Source organism: Canis aureus, chromosome 7, assembly GCF_053574225.1.
Source record: "Canis aureus isolate CA01 chromosome 7, VMU_Caureus_v.1.0, whole genome shotgun sequence".
Lineage (NCBI taxonomy): Eukaryota > Metazoa > Chordata > Mammalia > Carnivora > Canidae > Canis > Canis aureus.
In genome coordinates, this window is record NC_135617.1 from 25,472,751 (window position 1) to 25,495,793 (window position 23,043).

General features: G+C 37.3%; 1 protein-coding gene across 1 annotated transcript; it reads left to right on the forward strand.

Annotated features, from left to right (window-relative positions):
• Positions 1–3,604: 3,604 nt before the first annotated feature.
• Positions 3,605–23,043, forward strand: AKIRIN2 (akirin 2). The gene is made up of 5 exons (XM_077903133.1): positions 3,605–4,428; positions 19,251–19,394; positions 21,090–21,239; positions 22,386–22,457; positions 22,689–23,043. Exons 1-5 carry the CDS (start codon positions 4,194–4,196, stop codon positions 22,697–22,699), a joined length of 612 nt encoding a protein of 203 aa, XP_077759259.1. The 5' UTR covers positions 3,605–4,193; the 3' UTR covers positions 22,700–23,043.

Below are 23,043 nucleotides of genomic sequence, written 5' to 3' on the forward strand. Positions count from 1 at the left end.
AACCAAAGTAATATTAGCCATATCATATCTACAATGGAAAATATGTATTCTAATACGTATTCCAAATATGGTTCTTAGAAGAGGTTCCGGCCAGCCTGAAAAACCTTATGTGGAAGGAATTATAATGTCTCTTCTTCCCTACTGCACTCATTTACACAATGATTAAACAATTTTTTTTTTTTTGCTGTAAGCAATGCTTGTTCTGAATATAGATTTGAAGTGACTCCTGAATTAGAACTGCTAGTCCTAAAGCTGAGCCTACAATTACTCAAACTCAGCATGCAAAGTCAGCAAACACCTCTCCACACCTTACATATTTGCATTTATCTTTGACAACAGAAAAAGTGTTTGAAAATGATTTATGGTATAAAAAAGATCTTCAGGCTCAGGATGACATAAAATGATATCTCATGTCATCCAGCTATGTCTACTTCCAGATCCTGGGGAATATTTTGGGAGGTGCTAGAAAAGTCTAATACCAAGCAGAGACCAGCATCTGGGTAAAACAGTTTTTCTTCAGAGGCTTCTGAGATTGTACAAATCAAGAAATGCTTTCTAGACTGTTGCAAAACCATTCTAATTATTTCAAGCCTTTGACATTTATTATAGGCCTTTTAGTCACAACAAAAACAATTTTGGTCTGTGTAGGTCACTGGAGCCATTAGCTGTACTATATATTTAGATTCATGTGACCTGATTCAACTTATTGTGTTAAATATGGTTTTCTTTTCCTCTTGATCAACAAAATACACATTTACTTCTAAACCAAGTTAAGACTTTTTTTTTTTAAAGATTTTATTTATTTATGCATGAGAGACATGGAGAGAGAGGCAGAGACATAGGCAGAGGGAGCCTGATGTGGGATTCAATCCCGGATCTGGGGATCACACCCTGAACCAAAGGCAGCCACTCAACCACTGAGCCACCCAGGCATCCCTAAACCAAGTTAAGACTTATGTGCTTTCAAGTATTGTTTTTATTTTCAATTTTAGCCTAAGAAATTTTTTTAGGGTTTTTTTACTTCAACAGTTTTTCTCTACCCTGAAGGGGTTGCTATATTTTAGTGGACATCTATCTTAAGAGACAAGAATAATGTATGCTACTGGGAGAATAGGGTAATTAAAAAATGTTTATTTAAGAAACATTCAATAGGTATCTGTTGAAGTATGTGAGTAACTCTACTATTGGCAAGGAACTAATATGGTGGTAGGAGAGGCAGATTCATAAGCAGAGAATTATATTGCAATGTGGTGAGAGTAATGAGGAAGATATGAAGATAGGTATCTGTCTCTATGTGAAGCTATAAAACTAATGCAGCCTTGAAGTGTCTCGGGAAGACTTACTATAGGAGTTAATGCCCAGGGTGAATCTTAAAGAATAAGTAGTCAGGCAAAAAGTATGGGGCAGAGAGCCTGAGCTAAGACACAGAAGTGAATAGGGAAGAGTTCCGTTTGTTCCTCTTAGCTTCTGAATCCTTAGTCATTGGTAGTAGAGGAGGCTGCCCTAACCCTGCCACTGTTTAATAATAACAGAGAGCCCTTTGCAGATATGCTGCGAAGCACAGATTGCATGTGCAGCCATTAGGCCTGCATTGTCAAGTTTGCCAGATATCCTCTAACCACCTGTACATAAAACTCATTTACCAGGCAGCACAGGGTAACACAAATGATAACCACACCCACACCCATCGCCTGATGAATTAGTTTTCCTAGGGCTGTCATAACAAAGTACCATAGACGGACAGCTTAAACAGCAGAAATGTATTTATCTCAGTTCAGGAGGCTAGAAATCTGAGAGCAAGGTATCTGCAGCGTTGGTTCCTTCTGTGGACTCTGGGAATCTGTTCCATGCTTCTCTCCTAACTTCTGGTAATTTGCTGGCCATTTTGCCGTTTCTTGGTTTATAGATGCATCTTCATGTTTTCATGCTTGTCTGTTTCCAAATTTCCCCTTTCTATTAAGGTACCAGTTATAATAGATTAGGGGCCCACCCTGCTCCAGTATGGCCTCATCTTAACTAGTTATATTTGAAATAACCTTCTTCTCAAATATGGACATCTCACACTGGGAAATACTGAGGTTAGAACATAGGACTTAAAAAAAAAAAAAAAAGAACATAGGAATTTTGAAAAAACACAATTTAATTCCTAACAGTCCCTTCTCCAAGTAAGTTGTATAGCTTAAGGTAGAGTCTTAATTTCAGAAAATATTTATCAGGAATATAAATGCTTTGTTATTTGCTTCCCACAGCTTAATCTATCTTTTCCTACTCATTTACATAAAATATGTGTATTCTGTTAATTTCATATCATAGGTTTTATGTTTCATGGTGTTTAGCATTCAGCAAAAATTTACCTATTGGGTGTCAGAGTTAAGCCATTGTTTCATTAAATGCTGATGATTTTCAAAAAAATATTTCCCAAACAACATATTTTAAAATAAAATTAGTGCAGTTTAGTCATTGACACAATGTGATCAGAACTGCTGATCTTTAAGGTGTTGAACAATTCAATAAAACAGGAATATATTAAACTAGTCACAAATGAGGAATTATCGACAAAATGGTTGAAATGTCTTTCAGTTACTAAATTGACAATGGGAATACATAAGTACTATACTGAAACTAGTATAGTGATATCCAAGATCATTAGAGAATATGGCATTCACATGATCATTTGAGAATATGGCAATAACTAGTTTTTGTATTGAACTGGGGATAGCTTCCATAGGCAAAAGACTGGTGACAATTTTTTACATTATTACTACCGTATTTGATTGTTATTTTAGGTACCTGAGTAGCAGTACAAAATTTCCTCTTTGCTTATAAAATGGGTTCATTATCTACTCCTTTAGACATTTCATTATGATTTTTTAATTTTTAGAGTTCAAAAGATATACTATACTACAATATTCAACAGATAATACAATTTCTGGTATCACTCGCTTTTATCCAAAGCAAAATAATTTGGCTTTGTACTCTTTCAAATTTATTCGTTTACAGGGTAAACCTGGTTTTGCAGAATTTAATAAATGGATGCAAGCAGCTACCTGGGAAGGGCAAAGCATCCAGTTCACTCGAGGATCCTGTAATCTGATACTAATAATGTTGCTCTCCCTTTCAGTCCTAAGTATGTTCCATAATCTCAGTATTTCCTAGCCTCTCATTGGGACAGGTTTTGTTTTTTGGCACTCTTATTACCGAAATTAATCTGTCTTGAACTGTTGGGTTGGCTAAGTTTTCTATTTCCCATTTGTTAAATCACTGTGGGAATGGTATCAGGACAACTATGTCCTGAATTTTCAAGGTCTTTTAAGCCTATTTTCTGCATCAGTTGGCTTTCCTCTCTTCCAGTCTCTCCCAGCCTTTTCTTTTTTCCCCTTTTGCTTAGCTCCTTTTACACTCAAGCCGTGTAGGGGATTTAAATTCCAACCCGGAACTCGGAATGCCGCGCCTTGAATGACGGGAATCGTAGTTTTCGTGACTCCTCCCTAATCGCTTTTCACGCCGATTCCCTTCCACAGTGAAAAACGACAACTCCCAGAATGCGCCTGCGGGGTAGCCACCCCTGTGCGCACGCGCCCTGAGGCCGCAGAATTTGAATCGGCGGCGTTGTTATTGACGCCATATTGGGGCCGGCGGCGGGTGGAATAGTCGTACAGAGGAGGGGGAAGCGGCTGGACGTGTTCGATTGAGCTCCTGCCGCCGCCTCCACCTCGCAATCCCTCCACATCGACCGCCGCTCTCAAGCTGCTGACCTTACTCGGGCTTACTCGTGGCCGCGTTCCAGCCTCATACCTGACGGGGCTGGTTTCGACTTCCGAAGGGAGCCGGTCTCAGCGCAGGAGCGCCTCAGGCGCGGCGCAAAGCTCGAACGGACGGCGGGGGCGGCCGGAGCCTCTCCCGGGGGAGCTGTGCCTGAGGAGGCGGAAGAGCCCCCCTGACGCGGCTGTCGTGAGCGGCCGCCACCGCCCCTCCCGCTCTCGCCTGGGCCGGCCCGGCCACTGCCCCTGCCGCGGCGGCAGCGGCGGCGGCGGCTCTCGCGTCCTCGCCGGCGCTGCACCACCCCGCCTTCCTGCTCTTGAGCCCGTCGGTTAGGCTCTCCTCGGGTCCCCGCTCCCCCCCCGCTTCCCTCACCCTCCCCTCCCGTCACCTCTCCCCGACCCCACCCGAGTCCGGCCTCGGCTGCCCCGGCCATGGCGTGCGGCGCCACTCTGAAAAGGACTCTGGATTTCGACCCGCTGCTGAGCCCAGCGTCCCCGAAGCGGAGGCGATGTGCGCCATTGTCGGCGCCCACCTCGGCTGCTGCCTCTCCGTCGGCGGCGGCCGCCGCCACCGCCGCCTCCTTCTCGGCCGCCGCCGCCTCGCCGCAGAAGTATCTCCGAATGGAGCCGTCCCCCTTTGGCGACGTCTCCTCCCGCCTCACCACAGGTGGGACTCGGCCCCGCGGCCGCCGGGGTGGGCTGGAGAACGGGGGTCCCGGGACGCGGAACCCGGCCCCAGGGATGGGCTTGCCGGGTTGGCCGTCCTCCTTCGCAGAAGTAGCAGTGGAGCGGCCGCATTTCTTCAGTTGGGTCCTCTGGCCCCGGCGACACAATAGAAGTGGCCTGATGTCAAAGGGGTGGGGGAGTCGGGAGGTGGGGAGGGCAGGGGCTGTGCCTTGCCGGGTATTGTGGGGAAGAGGAAGATCCTTTTCTTTGGGCTGAATGACTGGAATGGAGTGTTTCCGTAGTCTGGAGAGCCCCAGCGGAAATGATCAGAGAGGGTGATATTATTCATAAATTTAGGCGAGAGAAGAGTAACGTTTCGCCCGAATCTCGATATCTGTCTCCTCGAATCGATTGGTCGCAGCCCTTAACTGTGGGACTGGGTGGTTTGAGGCGAGGCAGCAGCCCCTCCTCCAGTTCAGACATGGCTGATTTTAGTACAGAGGGGGTGGGGGGTGGGGATGGATGTCACTGGGGCGAGATCTAGGCCTGTCATTAATCACCCACAAGAACGCCACTTTGGCTGAGTCAAGACCTGTTTCCCTAGCAGGGTCAACAACAAAGAAAATGCTCTTCCCGAGTACTGTAATATGATCGTACTATGCGTCTAGACCCTGAGAAACTTGAACTTTTAATGAAAAGCGAATTGCACTGAAAATTGGGCCTGAGTAGTTGCTTCTGGTTGGAGGTGCTTTATTTCTCAACAGGGTACGGTGGGGTGGCGGGGGGTGGGGGGGTGGAGAACAGCCTAGGCCTTGAGAGTAATAAAGAAATCAACCCAAGACTCTAAGGCACTTAAGACTGTCTTTGCTTTTCATCTTGAAACATTTCCTGAAAGTGACTATGGGGAAATGCCTTTTGGCTGCTTTGTACTGCATGTGTGTGTGCCCAGTTTTTTCTGTACTTTGAAAATCCTTGTGTGCCCCTGGCACAGTCCTAGGATAGGCTTTTTGTGGACTGGTAGTGTAAATCTCTTTGTGAGTATAGTATGCAAAGGATTCATATTTGAGCCTTTAGTGATATCATTTGCAGACAAAGCCTTTTCATAGTTTAAGTGTTTTATTATCAGCTTTTAAAAAACCCGTGGGCAGTATATACCTCTATATTTGGTAACTTCCATTTGGAATTGTTTTGTTCAAGTCAGGTTTTTAAATATCCTTCCCCAGATTTTTAGGGACACCCTCAATGCCTAGGCTACCATTTCTGCTATTAAATATTTGACTAACTTAAGGATACACTATTTTAGAGTTTTAAAGAGTTTTCAGAAGAATTCTCAGTTTTATTTAGTAACTCTGCCTAAACTGCCTTGTATGTAAAGGCATTGGTTGATTGACTGTTAGGCTTTGCATTAAAAGACAATCAGTGTTATGAGCTGGTGATTAAATTATTTTTAGATTTTTGTCTTTTTAGTCAAATGATACTGAAAATTGAAATGATACCTAGGAATCCGTACTTAACAAATAAGGCCACTTAAAAATAGCCCTGGCTAACTAGCTATAAATTTCAGGGGAGCCGGTGAATTAATAGTGTTAGGTTTGGGAGTTTAGTGTTAGGTTTGGGATATACTTTAGTATATCTCAATGCTGCAGTAGTCTTGAGCATATATGATTAACCAGCCAGGAGCTATATTTGTCTTCACTTTAAAGGGAATTTATTCAGGATTGTGATCTTTTACAAATCTGTCATTTCATTGATGCATTTGTAGCATTGGTTAATGCTGTTGGCTCCACATTGTCTCAAATTTCAATTGAGTGGATGATAATTTAGTAAATGACTGGAGTAATTGAAATTGTTTAAATAAGCCTGATGTTTCAAATTCATGTTTCCCAAAATATTGCTGTCATCTTCGGGGTGTTTTTAACATCTATTCTGGAAGTTTGATCATATCCTGAACTCTTAAAATCACAGCCTAATTGATCATTTTGAGCCTGCTAAAAGATTTAATTTTTTCAACCGACTTGAGTATTAACAGAAAAAGTTGACTTGAGGAAAGCAGTTGAGATTGTAAAGTTTTGAATTGCTAAAATTTACTTTTTTTTTTTACTGTAATTTTGAATGATATTCTACATGAAGTTTAATTTGGCTTTTGTTTTTAGATGGCCAGCTTGGGTAGGCTCCTGTGTGGTTTTTGTAATGATGTCATAATGGGAGCTGCAGTGTTGTGCAGGTATAAATGACCTTTTCAGTTATCATGTCCCCAATCTTGGAAATAATTTTTCCAAGCACTTAATTTTTAGATTTTTGTTTTAACAGTGGTGATTCTCAAACTTTGCAAGAGTAAATATCTGTATATCTGTGGCTGAAATAAATAGCTAGGGTTGGAAATGGAAAGTGATTTACCAAGTTGAGATTGACTAGGACTCTGCAGAAACTTTGTTTTCCTTTCATTTCTGTCCGTTCAAGTGTAATTTAAAAATTTAGAGCTAGAGTACTGAAATTATTTTTTTTTCCAGAACATGCATATAATTTATTGTTTTATCATTGTTCTTTTCTGGAAACTTAGTGTGTTTTGACGTGTAGTTGAAATGATGTTCTGGCTTTACTAGTTTGAGGAACTTGGGATTTCAACCCTAGTTTATTTTAGTCATCCCAGGAAGGTGATTCGAAAGTTTGACTTGATGACTGTTATTTAAATTATTTAAATCTGTATTTTTCAAACTGTTGCAACTTAATGCCAGGGAAAAGGAAAGGGCTGGTTAAAAAAAAAAAAAAAGTTTTATTGGAACGAGCCAGAGTCCTTCTCTTCCCCCCCCCCCCCCCCAAAGTATGGCTCATTGCAGGCTACAACTGCAGAGCTAGTATTTGTTATAGAGACTGTATTTTCCCAAAGCTCAAGTATTTACTGTCTGATCCTTTACAGAAAAAGTGTGTCCACTCCTGCCTTTCTAGGATGTCAGCAGTAAGGTTTATAATACCTGGGATGTGAAAAGGGAAAAGTGAATGAGGGTGGGGTGGGGGTAGACTGATTGGGAAAAATGAATACCTCTAGTAGCTTCATCAGTACTCACCCTGGTAAGTTAGTTGAAAAGATTCTGTGCATTCTGTATACTTCTCTATTGGCTTTTGAAACATCTCACAATATTATCTCTTAGCCAAAGATTGTCATTCCCAAGAACCAAATTATTTTAATAAAACTGAAATATCATCTAACATTACAAGAGACTGTCGGTCAAATCAAACACATTGTTTTTCATAATTGTACTGAATAAGTGGTTTGGTAAGGAGATCCTTCTGTGGATGTCAACTACTTGGGAATTTGCTAGGCACTTAAACACATTGTTTAGGTCTTGTTACCACTGCTCTGGTCTGCTTTAGGAATTGAGTTGGATGAAGAGTTAAATTCCTTTGTAAGAACTTATTGTATTTGCTGGAAACTTGCCATTAAAAATGGAAATTGCAGCTTGTGAATGGGGAAGGGTTTACAGGAACTTAGATTGTTCAGTAGACATTGATGCATGCCTGCAAACGGAGACACCAGCTGGCTTAAATGAAGTATAAACGGTTCTAGGCAAACAAATGAGATGTCTGTTGGAGGAGGCAGCATTTCACTTCAGATGTCATTTATATTGAGCCAGAAGTGTTTTTAATATTTTGTGGTTATTTAGACAGCTGTTAAATTGCTTCTAGTTTCTCAGTGGATTTGGCAAATAGGCTGTTTTTAATGGTCTTTGTACTTCAAATTTTAAACCTGATATTTTACTTAACCCTGTGTATGTAACTGCAGTTATTTCATATTCCTATGGCTTATGCATTTAAGAATTGTGTGAGTTTGTGGCTTTTAAAAGCAGACGCACAGTTGTATTCATTACTGAGCTATTTTGTTTTGAAAGAAGAAAAGCCTAACTTGAGCACAGAAACACATAAGGTAAACATGGCTAGGTCAGAGCAGTTAGCCCTTTAGTTATAGATGCTACTAGTTACCATGGGTCCACAGAAATAATCTGAGTTGTAACGGAGAATAATATATTTCTTTAGTTCTTGAATGGCTTTATAGGAAAAAAAAAATACACTGTGTTAAGTACCCAGGAGATCTTTTACTAAGTATTTGATGAACCCAGGAAGACACTATGGTAGAAAAACACTTCTGTCTTGAAAGGCTGTGAATAAGAGATTCAGTGGAATGAATTGCCCAGTTTTGCGTATTTTTTCTATTTGAAAACAAACTCTTGATTTCTCCCTCCACTTAAAGGATGCAGAATGATAACATGGCTTAAGTTTGGACCTCTTGGATAGGTGGTTCATCAAACTAGGTAATAGTGCTGGAGTGTTGGTTTTTTTGAGTACCTATAACCAGCAAGTTATGGTCCCTGCAGTCTTTGCGTTATCACTGTACTAATATTGTTGACTCACAGTTGTTCTCTGTACATATGTGAAACCACAGTGAATTTCTTGCCTTTGAAAAGACTACTTTGAAATGGTGTGAATACTTGTTCAAGCCTATGTGAACCAGTCTGGCTGGCATCTGCAGATGGTAAAGAGGTCTTCAACAAGTGAATATAGTTCAAGAGATTCATCTTTAATCTTATTGCTCAGTTTACCAATGTTTGTCAGCTTTCTAAACATCTAGGAAATGTGATCTATCACTAATAACTCAGTCTTGGAGGAAAGATTCTTTACAGGAATTGCCCCTTGGATTTTGAGAGGTTACAGTGGGTTATATGGGACTTGTATAGTTTGAAAGTATCCCAAAGGTATTCTTATCTGCCATAACTTCCCTCTTAATGTCTTATTATAAGGTTTTAAGATACTTCTCAAATTTATTGAAATAATAAATATAGCAATTAGTTTTAAGACTGATGAATACTTTTTCTGAGGCACTTGAAGTACACTCCATATACTGCCCCTCATTTTTCTAGACAATGATGATAAACATAGATTACATGCATTATAATGTTTGAGATAGTCCCAGTAGTAAGAATTTTACCATTTTAGGAGATCTGCACATTTGAAGAAATACATTTTTTAAGTTTTTAGATGATTTTTAGGAGAAAATATTTTGTAATATGAAGTTCTAGTCTCTTATCTCTAAAAGAATTGAATGATTTAGGTTATAGCAAGTTTCTAATGTGATGAGAAGATATTGAAGCTATATTGAGCAGGGAGGGAATCCTTGCAGGTAAATTAAAATTGTATGTTACATTGTCAGCTTTGGTGTTTATTTTGGGCCTTTTGATTAGACTTTTGAAGTATGCCAGATTGTTTAATCTTCTTTGTGGGGATAGGCTTTTATTTTGGTTGGTACTGGTTTTTTAACCTTCCAGTAAAAGAAAAACAGAATATGCTTGTAGTTTGTCTTGGGGGGGGGGCGGTGTGTGGAGGAGGTTATAACTTACTTTCCTCCTCCCTTTAAGAAATTGTAAGTCATTAGTTTATGTTAAATGTCATAGCATGAACTAGTGCTTTGCAGCATTTTGATTATAATAATTACTATAATCAAAATGTGATATACGTTTCTGGGATTTGACTTAATTTTTAGTTTCTGGGTCTATTCATGTACCTGGTTTTTCCCAACATTATTAAAAATTTAAATATTTACTTTAATTCAAGCTTTATGAACCTTATTTGAGTTCCAGATACTGTGCTGGTTAAGCAAAGAGTCTGTCAAGGGACTGATAGAGCCACCACTGTGGATACTTCATTAGCTAGGTAAACTTGAATAAAAATAACTATAATCTTTATGCTATCTCAGTATTACTTGTTTTAATTCCTTGTAGGCATTTATCTATGTAAGCATTCTATCCACTTTTGGTAGCATAGGTTTTGAAATTGTTTTACTAATTAAATCACACTGTTACTACTTTTGAAACATTAAAGTGATTTTTTTTTCTTAAGATGATAGTTGAAGCTTGTTCATTGTTTCTGAAATTGTCTTTATTTTATGATGTATATTCTGACTTTGGTTTAGTATCCATTTTCATTTCCATTACTGTTAATTCTTAGAAAACTACCTCCAAAAATCAAACTAAAGTTTGGAGGGGGGACCTGGAAGAGTTGATTTTGTTTCTTAAAAAAAAAAAAAAAAAGGTATTGGACTGATCTAGCAATTGAAAAATAGAATGTAGAGTGGAGGAGTGCCTACCTGGGTGGCACAGTTGATTAACAGTTTGACTTGGTTTTGGCTCAGGTTGTGATCTCAGGGTCATGAGATTGAGCCCCAGGGTCTCTGTTCAGCAAGCAGTCTGCTTGAGAGATCTTCCTCTCCCCGCCCTTATCCCCCGAAAATAAATCTTTTTAAAAAAAAGAATGTAGAGTGGAATTTGAAAAATTGCAGAAAGCCAATTTTTCAAACATTACTGTTCCTAAACTTTTCCATTTGTCACAGAGAATTGCCTTGTTCCTGTTACTAAAGTATAATTCTCTGATAGAAAAACTTTTCTAAGTGGTATAATTGGTTAAAAGTACAAGAAGTTTTAGGTTGATGAGACCGAACAGGAGAACCTGATGCTCACTGCAATCAGCCTTGGCCTAAGGTGAAAAAGGGTATGTTATCAGAGGCTGGCACTATTGTAATTAGTCCCATATGTGTGGCAGTGCTGACTTAGCAATTTAGAATAATTCTTCCTTTTAAAACATCAGTAAAACATTTCTGGTTAGATATAGATGCATGTCCTAAGAAGAGGCAGTTTAGAGATGGGGAAGTATCCCTTATATAAATACTTGAGTGTAACATGAAGATTTTGAAAATAATTATTCTTGCCAGTGATCACAGTTTTAGGATTGGATAGATGAGACTCCTGCACTGCTTTGGTTAGTTACTATTTTCTTAACAGTTTGAAGTTTCAGAGAATTGAAATATCAGTAATTAGTAGTCATCTCTCTATCTCTGACATCCTGGTTTTTAAAAAATTAGCTTTCCTCCTTGTTATTTATTGTAACTTTAAGTACTTGTGGAATGAATACTGGCTAGGTATTGTAGTATTATAATACTGGGGAGGGCAGTAGATGTTGAGCCTAAGCCCTGACGTCATGACGACTCTACCTTGTTCCAGCTGTGTTGTGACCTTTCAGAAGACATTGAACCAAAGTCACATTCTCTTCATCTGTAAAATAATGCACTTGATGTAATATCTGCCTTTAAGGGTGGTTGTGAGGATTAAGAGCATTTCTCGTCCCAAAGTGTTGGAGATAATCACAATGGGGCAACCTCAAATGGAACATTTTATACTGTCCAGCAATCCTGCCATTCCAGTGAATAACCTTGCTTCTACTTCACAGATAGAAGCCATCAAATGGCAGCTTCGTTTTTCCCAGTACCTACACTACCAATTTTTGTGCTAATCCTGTTCTCCTTTTAATATTACTGAAGAAGTTTAAACGAAATAATTAAAGCACTTCACACAGAGAAGGATTCTCTTTCCCTGAAAGAATCTTCTCCTCTTGATTAAAGGAGGAGAATCTTGCAACTGAATCTTTGCTTTTGGCTTTAAGTATTGTTAAGATTATACTTAATCCATTATAATATAAGAAATAAAACATCCTCATTTTCCTTCAGCAGTCATCCAGATTCTTCGACTTCAAAAACAAATTGAGAGCGCTTTCAAATAGCTCTTGTCAAGTCACCAATGATTTCCATGGTTTATAATCAATCCTCATCTTGTTTGACCTTTCTTAGAGCATTTTATACTATTCTTCCATTCCTTTTTGAAATAACTTTTTGAACTCTTCCACTTTTGGTTGCTTTCTGTTTTCATTTGGTCATTAAAGTTAGGAGTTCTTGGTTCTAATTCATCTGCACTTTTGTTTAGCTTAATAGCTCCGTAAGCAATCACATGCATGCTCCTGACTAGTTTTCACTTACAGATGAAGCTCTAATTTATATATTTAGTTCAGATCATTCCTTTCAGATCTGGTCATGGGGAATTTGGACCTTTTATTTTTATTGTTAGATCTTCCCAGAAGCCATTCCTTCCCCCAGAAGTCAGGATTAAAAGTGAACTGTGTTGACTTTTAAATATTCACAGCTAATTTACAAATATATGGGATAAACAGATGTCTGTGGACTTCCTCATTGCCTTCTGGTATGAAAGGTAGTCTTAATTGCTTTTTTAAAGCAGATGTAATAGAAAAGTAAATGCATTTGTTCACTGTCAATCACATAACATGAATTTCATATTTTAAGGAAGATGTTTTAGGAAAAATGAATCAATATATGTAAATGTCATGTAATGAGTCTAAGTTTAATTTGGTTTACAATCAAATTTAAATTGATTTACAGAATATTTTCCTGCAAGAGAGGGGCATGTCTAATTTTGAACTACAACAGACATGTAGGTTAGGGTGACATATTTTTGTACTTGAAGTAGTCTGCTTTCCTTCTCCCCTCCATTTCCCAGAATGTCCAATAATAAATAAACCAACCACTTTTCTTTTTAATTGCCACAGTAGATGAGTTATTATTTTAAGGAGGAGACAAAAACATAAATGCCCACAATTCAGGCAAGTAATATAAATGAGTGAAGTAAACTACATGGAATTAGTGAATTTTGTTTTAACCTTGCTACTCCTCTGCAGCAAGAAACACATATATACTGTCATCTGGAAACACAGTATATAAGTGCAGAATCCCAGACTGCATCTCTCGGAATCTACATTTTAACAAAATCCCCAGGTGATATCTGTATATGCATTAAAGTTGTAGAATAACTTAAGGATTTCTACATGAAAGATAGCAGCCGCTTTTTAGCGGCTGCTGAATTTGGCCACGTATTCCAGTTTTTTTCTCTTAACAGTACCCCAGAAATCTGACTTTTAGTTAAAATCATGAACTTTTTAAATGTTGGCCATAAATTAACATTTCTTTTTAAAAAGAAGCTATTCAGGCCAGAGATGTCTTTGGGCTGTTTACGTTGTGTATCATCAGTTTGCAACATCTGGTTTCCATGTAAGCTATAGCTTAATGTGTGTGTGTGTTTGTGTGTTATGTGTTTTAGGTGCTTTAATAAGTACTTGTAGATGGGTTTGTTCTTTAGCTTGATTGTGTTGCCCCAGGGTCGACCTCAAGGAGTCTGCTCTCTTTCCTTCTGGACCTTACTTTCTTTTCATGGCCATGGTTAACTGGAATAGAAGCTGGACTTCTTGCCATGGCATTAAATGTTTCCTGTGGCATGTATATTTTGGGTTTTGGATTTGGGATGGTTCAGTTTACTCTTTCCCTTCCCCGTTTACAGCTTTTTTGGTTTTCCTAGATAAGCTATTTGAGAAGATGTTTAACAGATAATAAAGAACTAAAAAACAAAAGCAACAAAGTTAACATTCCTTTAGAAACTGATGTCATAAAATAGAGATATGAAACTTACTGGATATTAGGGAGGAATCTCCTGCTGATTGAGCATTTTTGGACTCCTTGCAGTAGTGACTCCGATTGTGCAGTTAATTTGTAAAATTTATACTTAGACCTGCAGGTTTTAGCAAATTGAGTCCTTTATTTCAAATAAGTAATCATTGGCTATTATAGTACCAGTGAAATAATAGAACTTGACTTGTAGTGATTATGATTTTTCTTTCTGTTGTTGGAGATAATTGATAAATGAATGTGTCTTTATAGCAAAATATTATATGTTGTAAACTTAGAATCTAAGCCAGTTGCTTTTGAAGGTAATAAATACTGAAGGTAATAAATAATTACTGAAGGTAATACCTTAATGTTTATATAATTTTGTGCAGCAATATTATGCTTATTAGGATTTACCTTAATCCAGATAGATGTTAAAATTCTACATGTAGGGGATGTTCAGGTGGCTCAGTCAGTTAAGCATCTACCTTTGGCTCAGGTCATGATCCCAGGATCCTGGGATCGAGCTGTGCATCTTGGCTGCCTGCTCAGCCAGGAGCCTACTTCTCCCTTTTCCTCTACCCATCTCCCTGCTTGTGTATGTGCTCTCACTCAAATAAGTTAAGTAAATTAAATAATAAATAAAATCTTTAAGAAAAAAAACACTTCTAGATATGATTTGATAATCTTGTGTTAAAATTTGGTTCCAGGTCCCTTTGATGTAGTAGCAATTTTAAAGTGAATTAAAAATGGCATCAACTCATTCTTTTTAGTTAGATAGCTCTTGGCTGAGTAAGAACATTGTCCTTAAGATTCCTTCAAAGAGAACATAAGAGCTGTTTTAGTTTCTAGACATATCCTGGGAAAATACTTTATTTACAAAGATGGGCTTCCATAGTGTGACTCAGTTGTGTATGTTGACATGACAATGTCTAGTATGTAGTTCAGAGATCTAGATTTGGTTTGTTATTTTATTTGGTACAGTTCGGCAGTTCCTTATTTTTAGGTCTTAATGCCAATTGCAGGTTTTCTGTACTTAATTGTGTACAAGTTTTTTCATTTGTGTTCTACCTAGAACTTAGAAAATTTATTTATTTATTTTTAATCCCATTGTTTGAGTTGGTTAGATGAACTTTATTTTTTCAAAGATACTTCATAGAGAAATGAAGGTGATACAAAAATGTTTTATATACCTAAACTTAAACTTTTTTTAATTTAAACTGTTAATGAGACTTGTTATGTTTGATTTACTAATTACGTCAGTGGGAAAACAGCAAGTTTATGCAGGTCTAAAGCAAAAGTTTAGTTTCACGTCACATTTTTAGACATCTTATGGACTGTATCTAGAAGGACATTTGTAGTTGCATCTAATTCCATATTCCTCTCTGCTCTCAGTTTCACCTTCTCGCTATTTCTCTTACACATGTCCACTTATTTCTTAATCCCATCAACTGCTTTCTTCTGTATTGACCTTATTGTGCACAGGCTTTCTTAAGTAATCAGTGGCAACTAAAATGAATAAAACAGTTTGGGAGTAGGCTTAATACTGCCACAAGCCAGACTTTTTCTTTTCACATTTACCTGGATTTTTTGCTCAGTTTATGGGTTTTAAAAAATACTCTTGAGGAATAAATGCTGGCTCATTGATAATCTCTCATTTGTTAAGGAGAAGAATTTTATTGGCAATCTTAATGGCATTTACTAGATTTGGGAATGAAAATGCCATTAGTCACAGAATTTTCTCAGACTTTCATGTAGACCTAGTGAGGTGGAAGAAATCTTAGTATTTTATGGTAAAAGGAGGATATAGTTTTTAGGATTCTGACAAGGGATATAACCACCATTTGTGGTGTAGTTTGATATGAAGATAACTGTATATTTTGCTCTAAGTGATTTGCTACAAATTCGTCCTGTGCACATAAGCCAAATATGAAGGCAGCATTATTAAAACTGGCATGTGCAACTGATATGTAAGTGAAGCTTCATTTGACTTGACTTTTTCTTTAATGGACCATAGATTGTGTTGGCAACACACTATTACGTATTATATGTACTTGGAATAAAATGTCACTTGGCAGTTTGATGAAAGATGGCTAGATTTAAGTAGTTTAAGACTAGGTAGACATAAGAACTTTATTGATGAATGGAAGACCTCTATCCAGCTGATATAAGAAGCAACTTCAGTCAGCCAGGTATCTAGGTTGAATTTACAATGTGAGTTGTGGAAAATTGAATCTGGGGAAATTTCTTGAGTTAATACCTTTAAAACTGTATACCTCTCCAAATTGAGATAAATGAGTTTGAGACCCGAAGTTAGCTGAGATCTTGGTCAAGTTAAGTTGGATTATTCACTGAATAACACTGTTGTTTACATGTTACCAGTATTAGAGCATTTATGCACATGACGAGGCTTGGATGACATAGTTGCATCATATTAGATGAAAAAGCATTGAGGCAAAGCATTCAGAACTATTCAGCTCTTTGGGTGGTTCAGTCAGTTGAGGACCCTACTCTTGATCTTGGCTCAGGTCATGATCTCAGGGTCCTGGGATAGAGCCCCACTGCATGGGGCTCCTCAGCAGGGAGTCTGCTTGAGGATTCTCTCCCTCTTCCCACCCTCACATGCGTGTTCACATGAGTTCTTTGTCTAAAATAAATACATCTTTTAAAAACTCTTCAGCTCTTTAGTTGATAGTATCAAGTTGGCAAAGGTGTAGTGCAGCTGGAACTCTCACATATATATTGCTGGTGGGGATGTAAAATGGTACAATTACTGTGGAAATGGTTTGTCAGTTTCTTACCATGTTCTTACCACATAATCAGGCCATCCAGTTCCTCTTCTAGGTATTTATTCAAGAGAAATGAAATTCATCCACCTGTAGACTTGTTCATGGTAGCCTTATTTATAATAGCACCAAGTTGGAAGCAATTCAAATGTCCATTAAAAGGAGATTGGATAAGGGGTGTGTGCATGTGTGTATGTTTATATATAGACATGATGGAGTACTAATTAATAAAAAGAAAGGACTTACTGATACATGAAACATCATGTATGAATTTCAAGCATTTTACTGAATCATACACAAATCTATACTTTTTATGATTCCATTTATATGATACATTTTCAAAAAGGCAAAAATGTTTCAAATAGTGAAAGCAGATGAATATTATGGTAATGAAGGTGAGGGGTGAATAGGAGCATAGGAGAACTTTTTGAGGTGATAAAGTTCTTTATTATGATAGTGGTGGTTTCAAGACCTGTATGCATGCATTTGTGAAAACCTTTCAAGTTGTACAATTAAATTGGTGAATTTATTTTGTAAATTATATTTAAAGATTCCTTAGCTTGTTATAGCATCTCTTAAGTATTAGATTACCATCTAATACAAAGCTAAATTTTAAAAGGTTTTACTACATTAATCTTAGGCTAGATCTTGTTTGACCCCTCTGTGAATCTTAGGAAACCCATTTTTTTTTTTTTTTAGGGAACCCATTTCTATCAAGGTACTTAACTAAAACTGTTCAGGAGACAGCCATTTTATTTCACACTTGGTATCTTCATTTTTATTTTAATTTTTTTTATTGAAGTTTGATTTGCCAACATATAGTATAACATCTAGTGCTCATCCCATGGTACCTTCATTTTTATTTTATTTTATTTTTTAAAGATTTTATTTATTTATTCATGAGATACAGAGAGAGGCAGAGACATAGGCAGAGGGAGAAGCAGGCTCCATGCAGGGAGCCTGATGGGGGAATCAATCCTGGGACTCCAGGATCAAACCCTCTGCCAAAGGCAGGCACTAAACCGCCAAGCCACCCAGGGATCCTGGTACCTTCATTTTTAAATCACAGACTATTTCAAATAAATGGAAAAGACTGAAAATGACCATTTTTAATATAAACAAATGTTAAGATTCTGAAAAATGTTACAGATAAAGTACTCCTTATTCAGTCTTCCAGTGTGTAATTCTGTAGTGCTTAAGCCGCAGATTCTTGTATATGTAACAGGTTTGTTCACCCACAAAATTTACACAAATAGAGCTTCTTCATGGAATGTATCTTTTTGCAACTTTTTCTCAGTTAAAATAATGAAATTGGCAGGAACTAAAATGTGTAAGGGGACTGACTGTCCCCTCAGGGTCTTCTTCAAAAGCCCTAAAAGTTCTTACTGGGGAAATAATACAGTTTGAGAAAAGAAATGGGAGAATTAAGTATATACCTAAAAAAACAAAACAAAACAAAACCCCACCAGTATTAAATTTTTTAAATTTGGGATCCCTGGGTGGCGCAGGGGTTTGGCGCCTGCCTTTGGCCCAGGGCGCGATCCTGGAGACCTGGGATCGAATCCCATATCGGGCTCCCGGTGCATGGAGCCTGCTTCTCCCTCTGCCTGTGTCTCTGCCTCTCTCTCTTTCTCTCTGTGTGACTATCATAAATAAATAAAAAAATTAAAAAAAAAAATTTTTTTAATTTAATTTTAAATTAAATTTAAAAAATTTTCATCTTACACAAATCTTTAGCCTTCAAGTAAGCTTTCAGTTCATTTTAAAATTAACACACCATTGTAGAATTAAGGTGGTGATAATTGCCACCTTAATTTTTGTTTAAATTTGTTTTGGGTTGGGATTAATAAATTTAGGATGTAGTTTCACATGGATAATCTAGGAGCTATGGTGGTTGTAGGAAAGTCTGTTTCGAGGGTAGTGGAAACCTCAAGGGAGGGATTTTCTAAAGAGGCTAAATAGTAACTCTATATTGAGTTATTAATCTTTCCAGAATGAACCATACTGGCCAAAGGATACACGCTTGATAGGATTTTATCTGTTTAGATGGTTGTGGTTGAAGGTAATGGCACTGTGGTACAGTGGTTCTTACTGAGTACCTGTTATGTACCACTTTATGTGGGTTTTTACACCCAAGATTCAGAACAACACTTTTTGTTGTTAATGCTGTAATACTTCTGTTGGACTGATGGCCATGACCATTTAATGTATAGTAATTTTTTAGTTCCCCATCAACTTTGTCATTTTGTTTGACCTGCTGTCAATTCTCACTGGTTTGTGCTTATATATATACTTATAGTGCTCCCCACTTCTAATTATTTATGGTCTTTTCAAAGACTGTTTAATAGTTCTGTGTGTGATGAATAAGTAGCCTTTGAATTTGGGATTTTTAAGACTCTGAGTTAAACTAAATTGAATTAGAAGTTCACAAGACTCCCTTTACTTTGAATGAAAAACTTAAATTTGTCTTTTGCTAATTAGTGCTCAGAAAGAATGGTGTTGTAGGATATAGCTCAAATCCTGGTGGTGTGTATATGCTGTTTCTGAATGAGTGCCCCCATTAATGCTGAAACAAATTCCTCAAGAATATCAGTTGTCTGGATATTATTTGAAGAAAATATTTTCAGTAGATTGATTGTACTAATTGTTGGAAACAGCCTTTTTTTTTTAAGCTTCATAGTTTTTATCTTCCCAATTTTTTCCTTCTAGAACAAATTCTGTACAACATAAAACAAGAGTATAAACGCATGCAGAAGAGAAGACATTTAGAAACTAGTTTCCAACAGACAGATCCATGTTGTACTTCTGAGGCACAACCACATGCATTTCTCCTCAGTGGACCAGCTTCACCAGGTAATAATAAACTTAGTAAGTGAAAGGAAATGTTACTTAGTATGGGAAAAGGTAATCTTAAATTGCCTTTAATCATTCAAGTTTCTGTTTCTCCCCCTTGGTTTAAAAATGTTTATACAAATAATTCATGATCTTGTAGAATATGGTACAAAGTAAGTATTTGCTACCTGGATTCCCACTACTCAGAGACAACCACCTGGATATAATACCCCTAAGTGGACTTCCCCATAAGGGTTACGATTTGTAGCCTTCATTAAGACAAAAATATTAACTTTCTCTGTTAAGTGTAGATGCACCTTACCATGGTTGACTATTATGCCCTTTTATGAACTTCTCATAATTATTTAACCACTAATGAAGATAATCAGACTGAATTTCCGGTAATAAAAGTATTTACAAAAGTGTCCTCGTTCATGCACCCTCATACATTTGTCCTGTTAGGATAGATTCTTAAAGGTTTGCAAACTGGCTCTTAGTTTAGTAAAATTCTCAGCAAAATAGTTTTTCTTGTGACCAAAGTTGCCTGCCCCCTTTCATTTCCTCCTCCCAGCAGGGATAAGAAAACCTATCAGAATAAAAAACCATTCAGGGGCTGTTGGCTGGCTCTGTAGGTAGAGCATTCACCTCTTGATCTCAGGGTTTTGAGTTCGAGCCCTGCATTGGGGGGTAGAGTTTACTTTAAAAAAAAAAAATTCAAAGGCTATAAAATAGTCATGAAATTAGATTAGGATACATAAAATTGTTCAAAACTAAATTCTGCAGTATTCCTGCCAGCTTGGGGGGTGGGGAGATAGGTGTGTACATGGGTGAAACATTGTTAGGGGGAGGTGAGGGTAGAGATTAGATTTATATCAGCAGGAAACTAAGTTCATCATCATTCAGTCAATTTATTTAGATCAATTAACTGGCAGCCTCAACTAACAAAGCTAGGAAGATAGCCTTCATAGTTACAAAGTTGTTATACTTTATCTTGTGATAGACACAGCTCTAACAAGCATATTAATTAAGTGGTCCCAGCCATGCATGTTACAAAAAAGTGAAAAGAGGACTGGGGGTCCAGGGACAGATACACAGAGCAGGACAATTGATAGAAAATCTATGTATTTGAGTGTGTATAAAAGACTTGCAGCAGTGTTAAAATAGATACATCATGTCATAATCCTGAGTTTTCAAAAGATTAATTTCAGATGTTCTTTTCAATAAATAATGATGTAAGTTCGTTAAGTAGTACTTTAAGAGGAATGCATTCTGAAGAAATCTTTTATATCAAGTATCACTATCTGATGATGCTAAGTGGCTGTTCCATTAATAATCTTAAGCACTCTGAACCATAAAATTTAACGTTGAATATTAGGATTATATTCACAGTATTTATTTTTACCTAGCTGTTACTCCTTAACTAAAAAACATAAGCTTTATTAAGTTTTGTTTGTATCTTGTACTTTTCTCCAATTACCTTCAGACTTTTTACTTTATAATTTGATTATATACATCTTGCTGTGTTTTTCTAGAGTTGTAAATAGCTGATAGTATTAAACCTGTTTTAAGACTCCTTGGGAAATACTGTGCTAAAAACTTACAGAAAATGCTTTCATATGAACACTGAAAAGATCCAAATGAAACCTCTGCATTTAGAAGATCCTTTTTATGATGGCTCTAAATCGTGCTTTTTTTTTGGGTTCATGTTATACATAGGGACTTCATCTGCAACATCCTCACCATTAAAAAAAGAACAGCCCTTATTTACTCTACGACAGGTTGGGATGATCTGTGAACGTTTGTTGAAAGAACGTGAAGAGAAAGTTCGAGAAGAGTATGAAGAAATATTGAACACAAAACTTGCAGGTATGATATTATTTTAGAATCTCCTAGAAGCTCACTGTTAAGAAATGCATTATTTCCCACATGTCCTTAATGTCGGTTAAATTATCCTATCTATCCACTGGTTACAGTATGTTTTCTAAGAACTGGAGAATTTCAGTTCGAGAAAGGAATTTAACTTTCCTGTTGCTCATGGCCCTCCTTAGTGACCTCAAGAAATAGTATTACTTAACCTTATAGATCAGGAACAGTATTAATGTGAACTAGATTTTTCTTTCGGTATTCCTGTGCCGAACACTTGACTTGGCTATTCACCTCAATTTGCTTTTGGATTTTTAGACTACATCTTTCATGAGAACTTTCCCATCAGTCTAGACACATTTATTGTGTATGGTCAGTTAATGAGGACGTTTTTCTCCCTGATTTTTAAGCCAGATTCTACTGGGTATTGATAGTGTAAGCTTTTTTATTCTAAAGTCTTAAATGAAGGGGCTAACATAGGCAAGAGAATTTGCTTAGTTATGTAACATCTTTTTCTTTTCTTTTTTTTTTCTTTTTATTTTTTTTTGTAACATCTTTTTCTGTGACAGTTGATTAGGCTACATGTGGATGCTTTTGGACATATTTGTTAAACTTTTGTTTTTCTGTTTCCTTTCATTGAAGTACTTACTGCCACTCGGGGATCTCTGGGTGGCTCAGCGGTTTAGCGCCTGCTTTCGGCCCAGGGCGTGATCCTAGAGTCCTGGGATGGAGTCCCACGTCGGGCTCCCTGCAATGGAGCCTATTTCTCCTTCTGCCTGTGTCTCTGCCTCTCTCTCTCTCTCCATGTGTCTTTCATGAATAAATAAAATCTTCAAAAAAAAAAAATACTGCCACTCATAGATCACTTACAGTAAACTTTCAGAGTAGAAAGATAGCCTTTTTAATAAGTTAAGAAATAAGCTCCTACCCTATACATGAGGTTGATTTGGACATTAGTAGGTTTCCTGACCAAGCTCTGTTCTTTGATTTGATAAAACTAATTACTGTTACAGAGGTTATGGGTCTGATTCAAAGGGCCAATTTAGAATTGTTTCACTATACATATTAGATTTTTTTCAGAGTTTATCTGTTTCTAATATATTAGTACATTTTGCAAATTTTATAATTGATATGTACCTTTATTTATAGAACAATATGATGCATTTGTGAAGTTTACGCATGATCAAATAATGCGACGATACGGAGAACAGCCTGCTAGTTGTAAGTATCTCCATCTTTTTTGGAGAAGACAATTACTGTAATTATCTATATGCTCAAGAGAATTTAACAAAATCATGGAGAAAAAGGTTAGAGGAGGTAGGCAGCAAAACTTTACTAAAGTTTTACTTTCAGTTACTTAAATATGTAGGGCAGCATTGGGGTTGAAGTTCTGGTATGTCTTTGAATTTTGACCTGGACTTTGCACTAATTTTCCTTTTCCTCCCCCTTTAGATGTTTCATGAATCACGTTTTCTGCATTTGTGGGCTGCCTTGTTCCTTGTTGAGTTGTTGCAAGAGGTCCTAATTATGACATGCAGCAATGCCAATACCCCCCTGTGAATACAGGTTATTTCAAGCTTTCGTCAGTGGCAACCACTCTTAGGCAGCAACTGGTTTTGGAAATTACCCTGATGTCAGTACCATCTGGATGTGGACCTTTGCTACCTGTATTAATGCCAGTGGCCTCATTTGCTGTATCATTACAATTTGGCTTCTTATATTAATATGTTTGAAAAGGATTAAAGCTGGTATTCTAAGAACATGCCCTTCACTGGTTGTGTAAATAAAACTGTAGAATGACACTTCA

Bases quoted from the DNA above. Each gene is read 5' to 3' on its own strand.
- AKIRIN2 (XM_077903133.1), top strand. From the start codon at position 4,194: ATGGCGTGCGGCGCCACTCTGAAAAGGACTCTGGATTTCGACCCGCTG. The intron at 19,395-21,089 runs GTAATAATAAAC...TGTTATACATAG, and splicing joins CAGTGGACCAGCTTCACCAG to GGACTTCATCTGCAACATCC. The intron at 21,240-22,385 runs GTATGATATTAT...CTTTATTTATAG, and splicing joins ATTGAACACAAAACTTGCAG to AACAATATGATGCATTTGTG.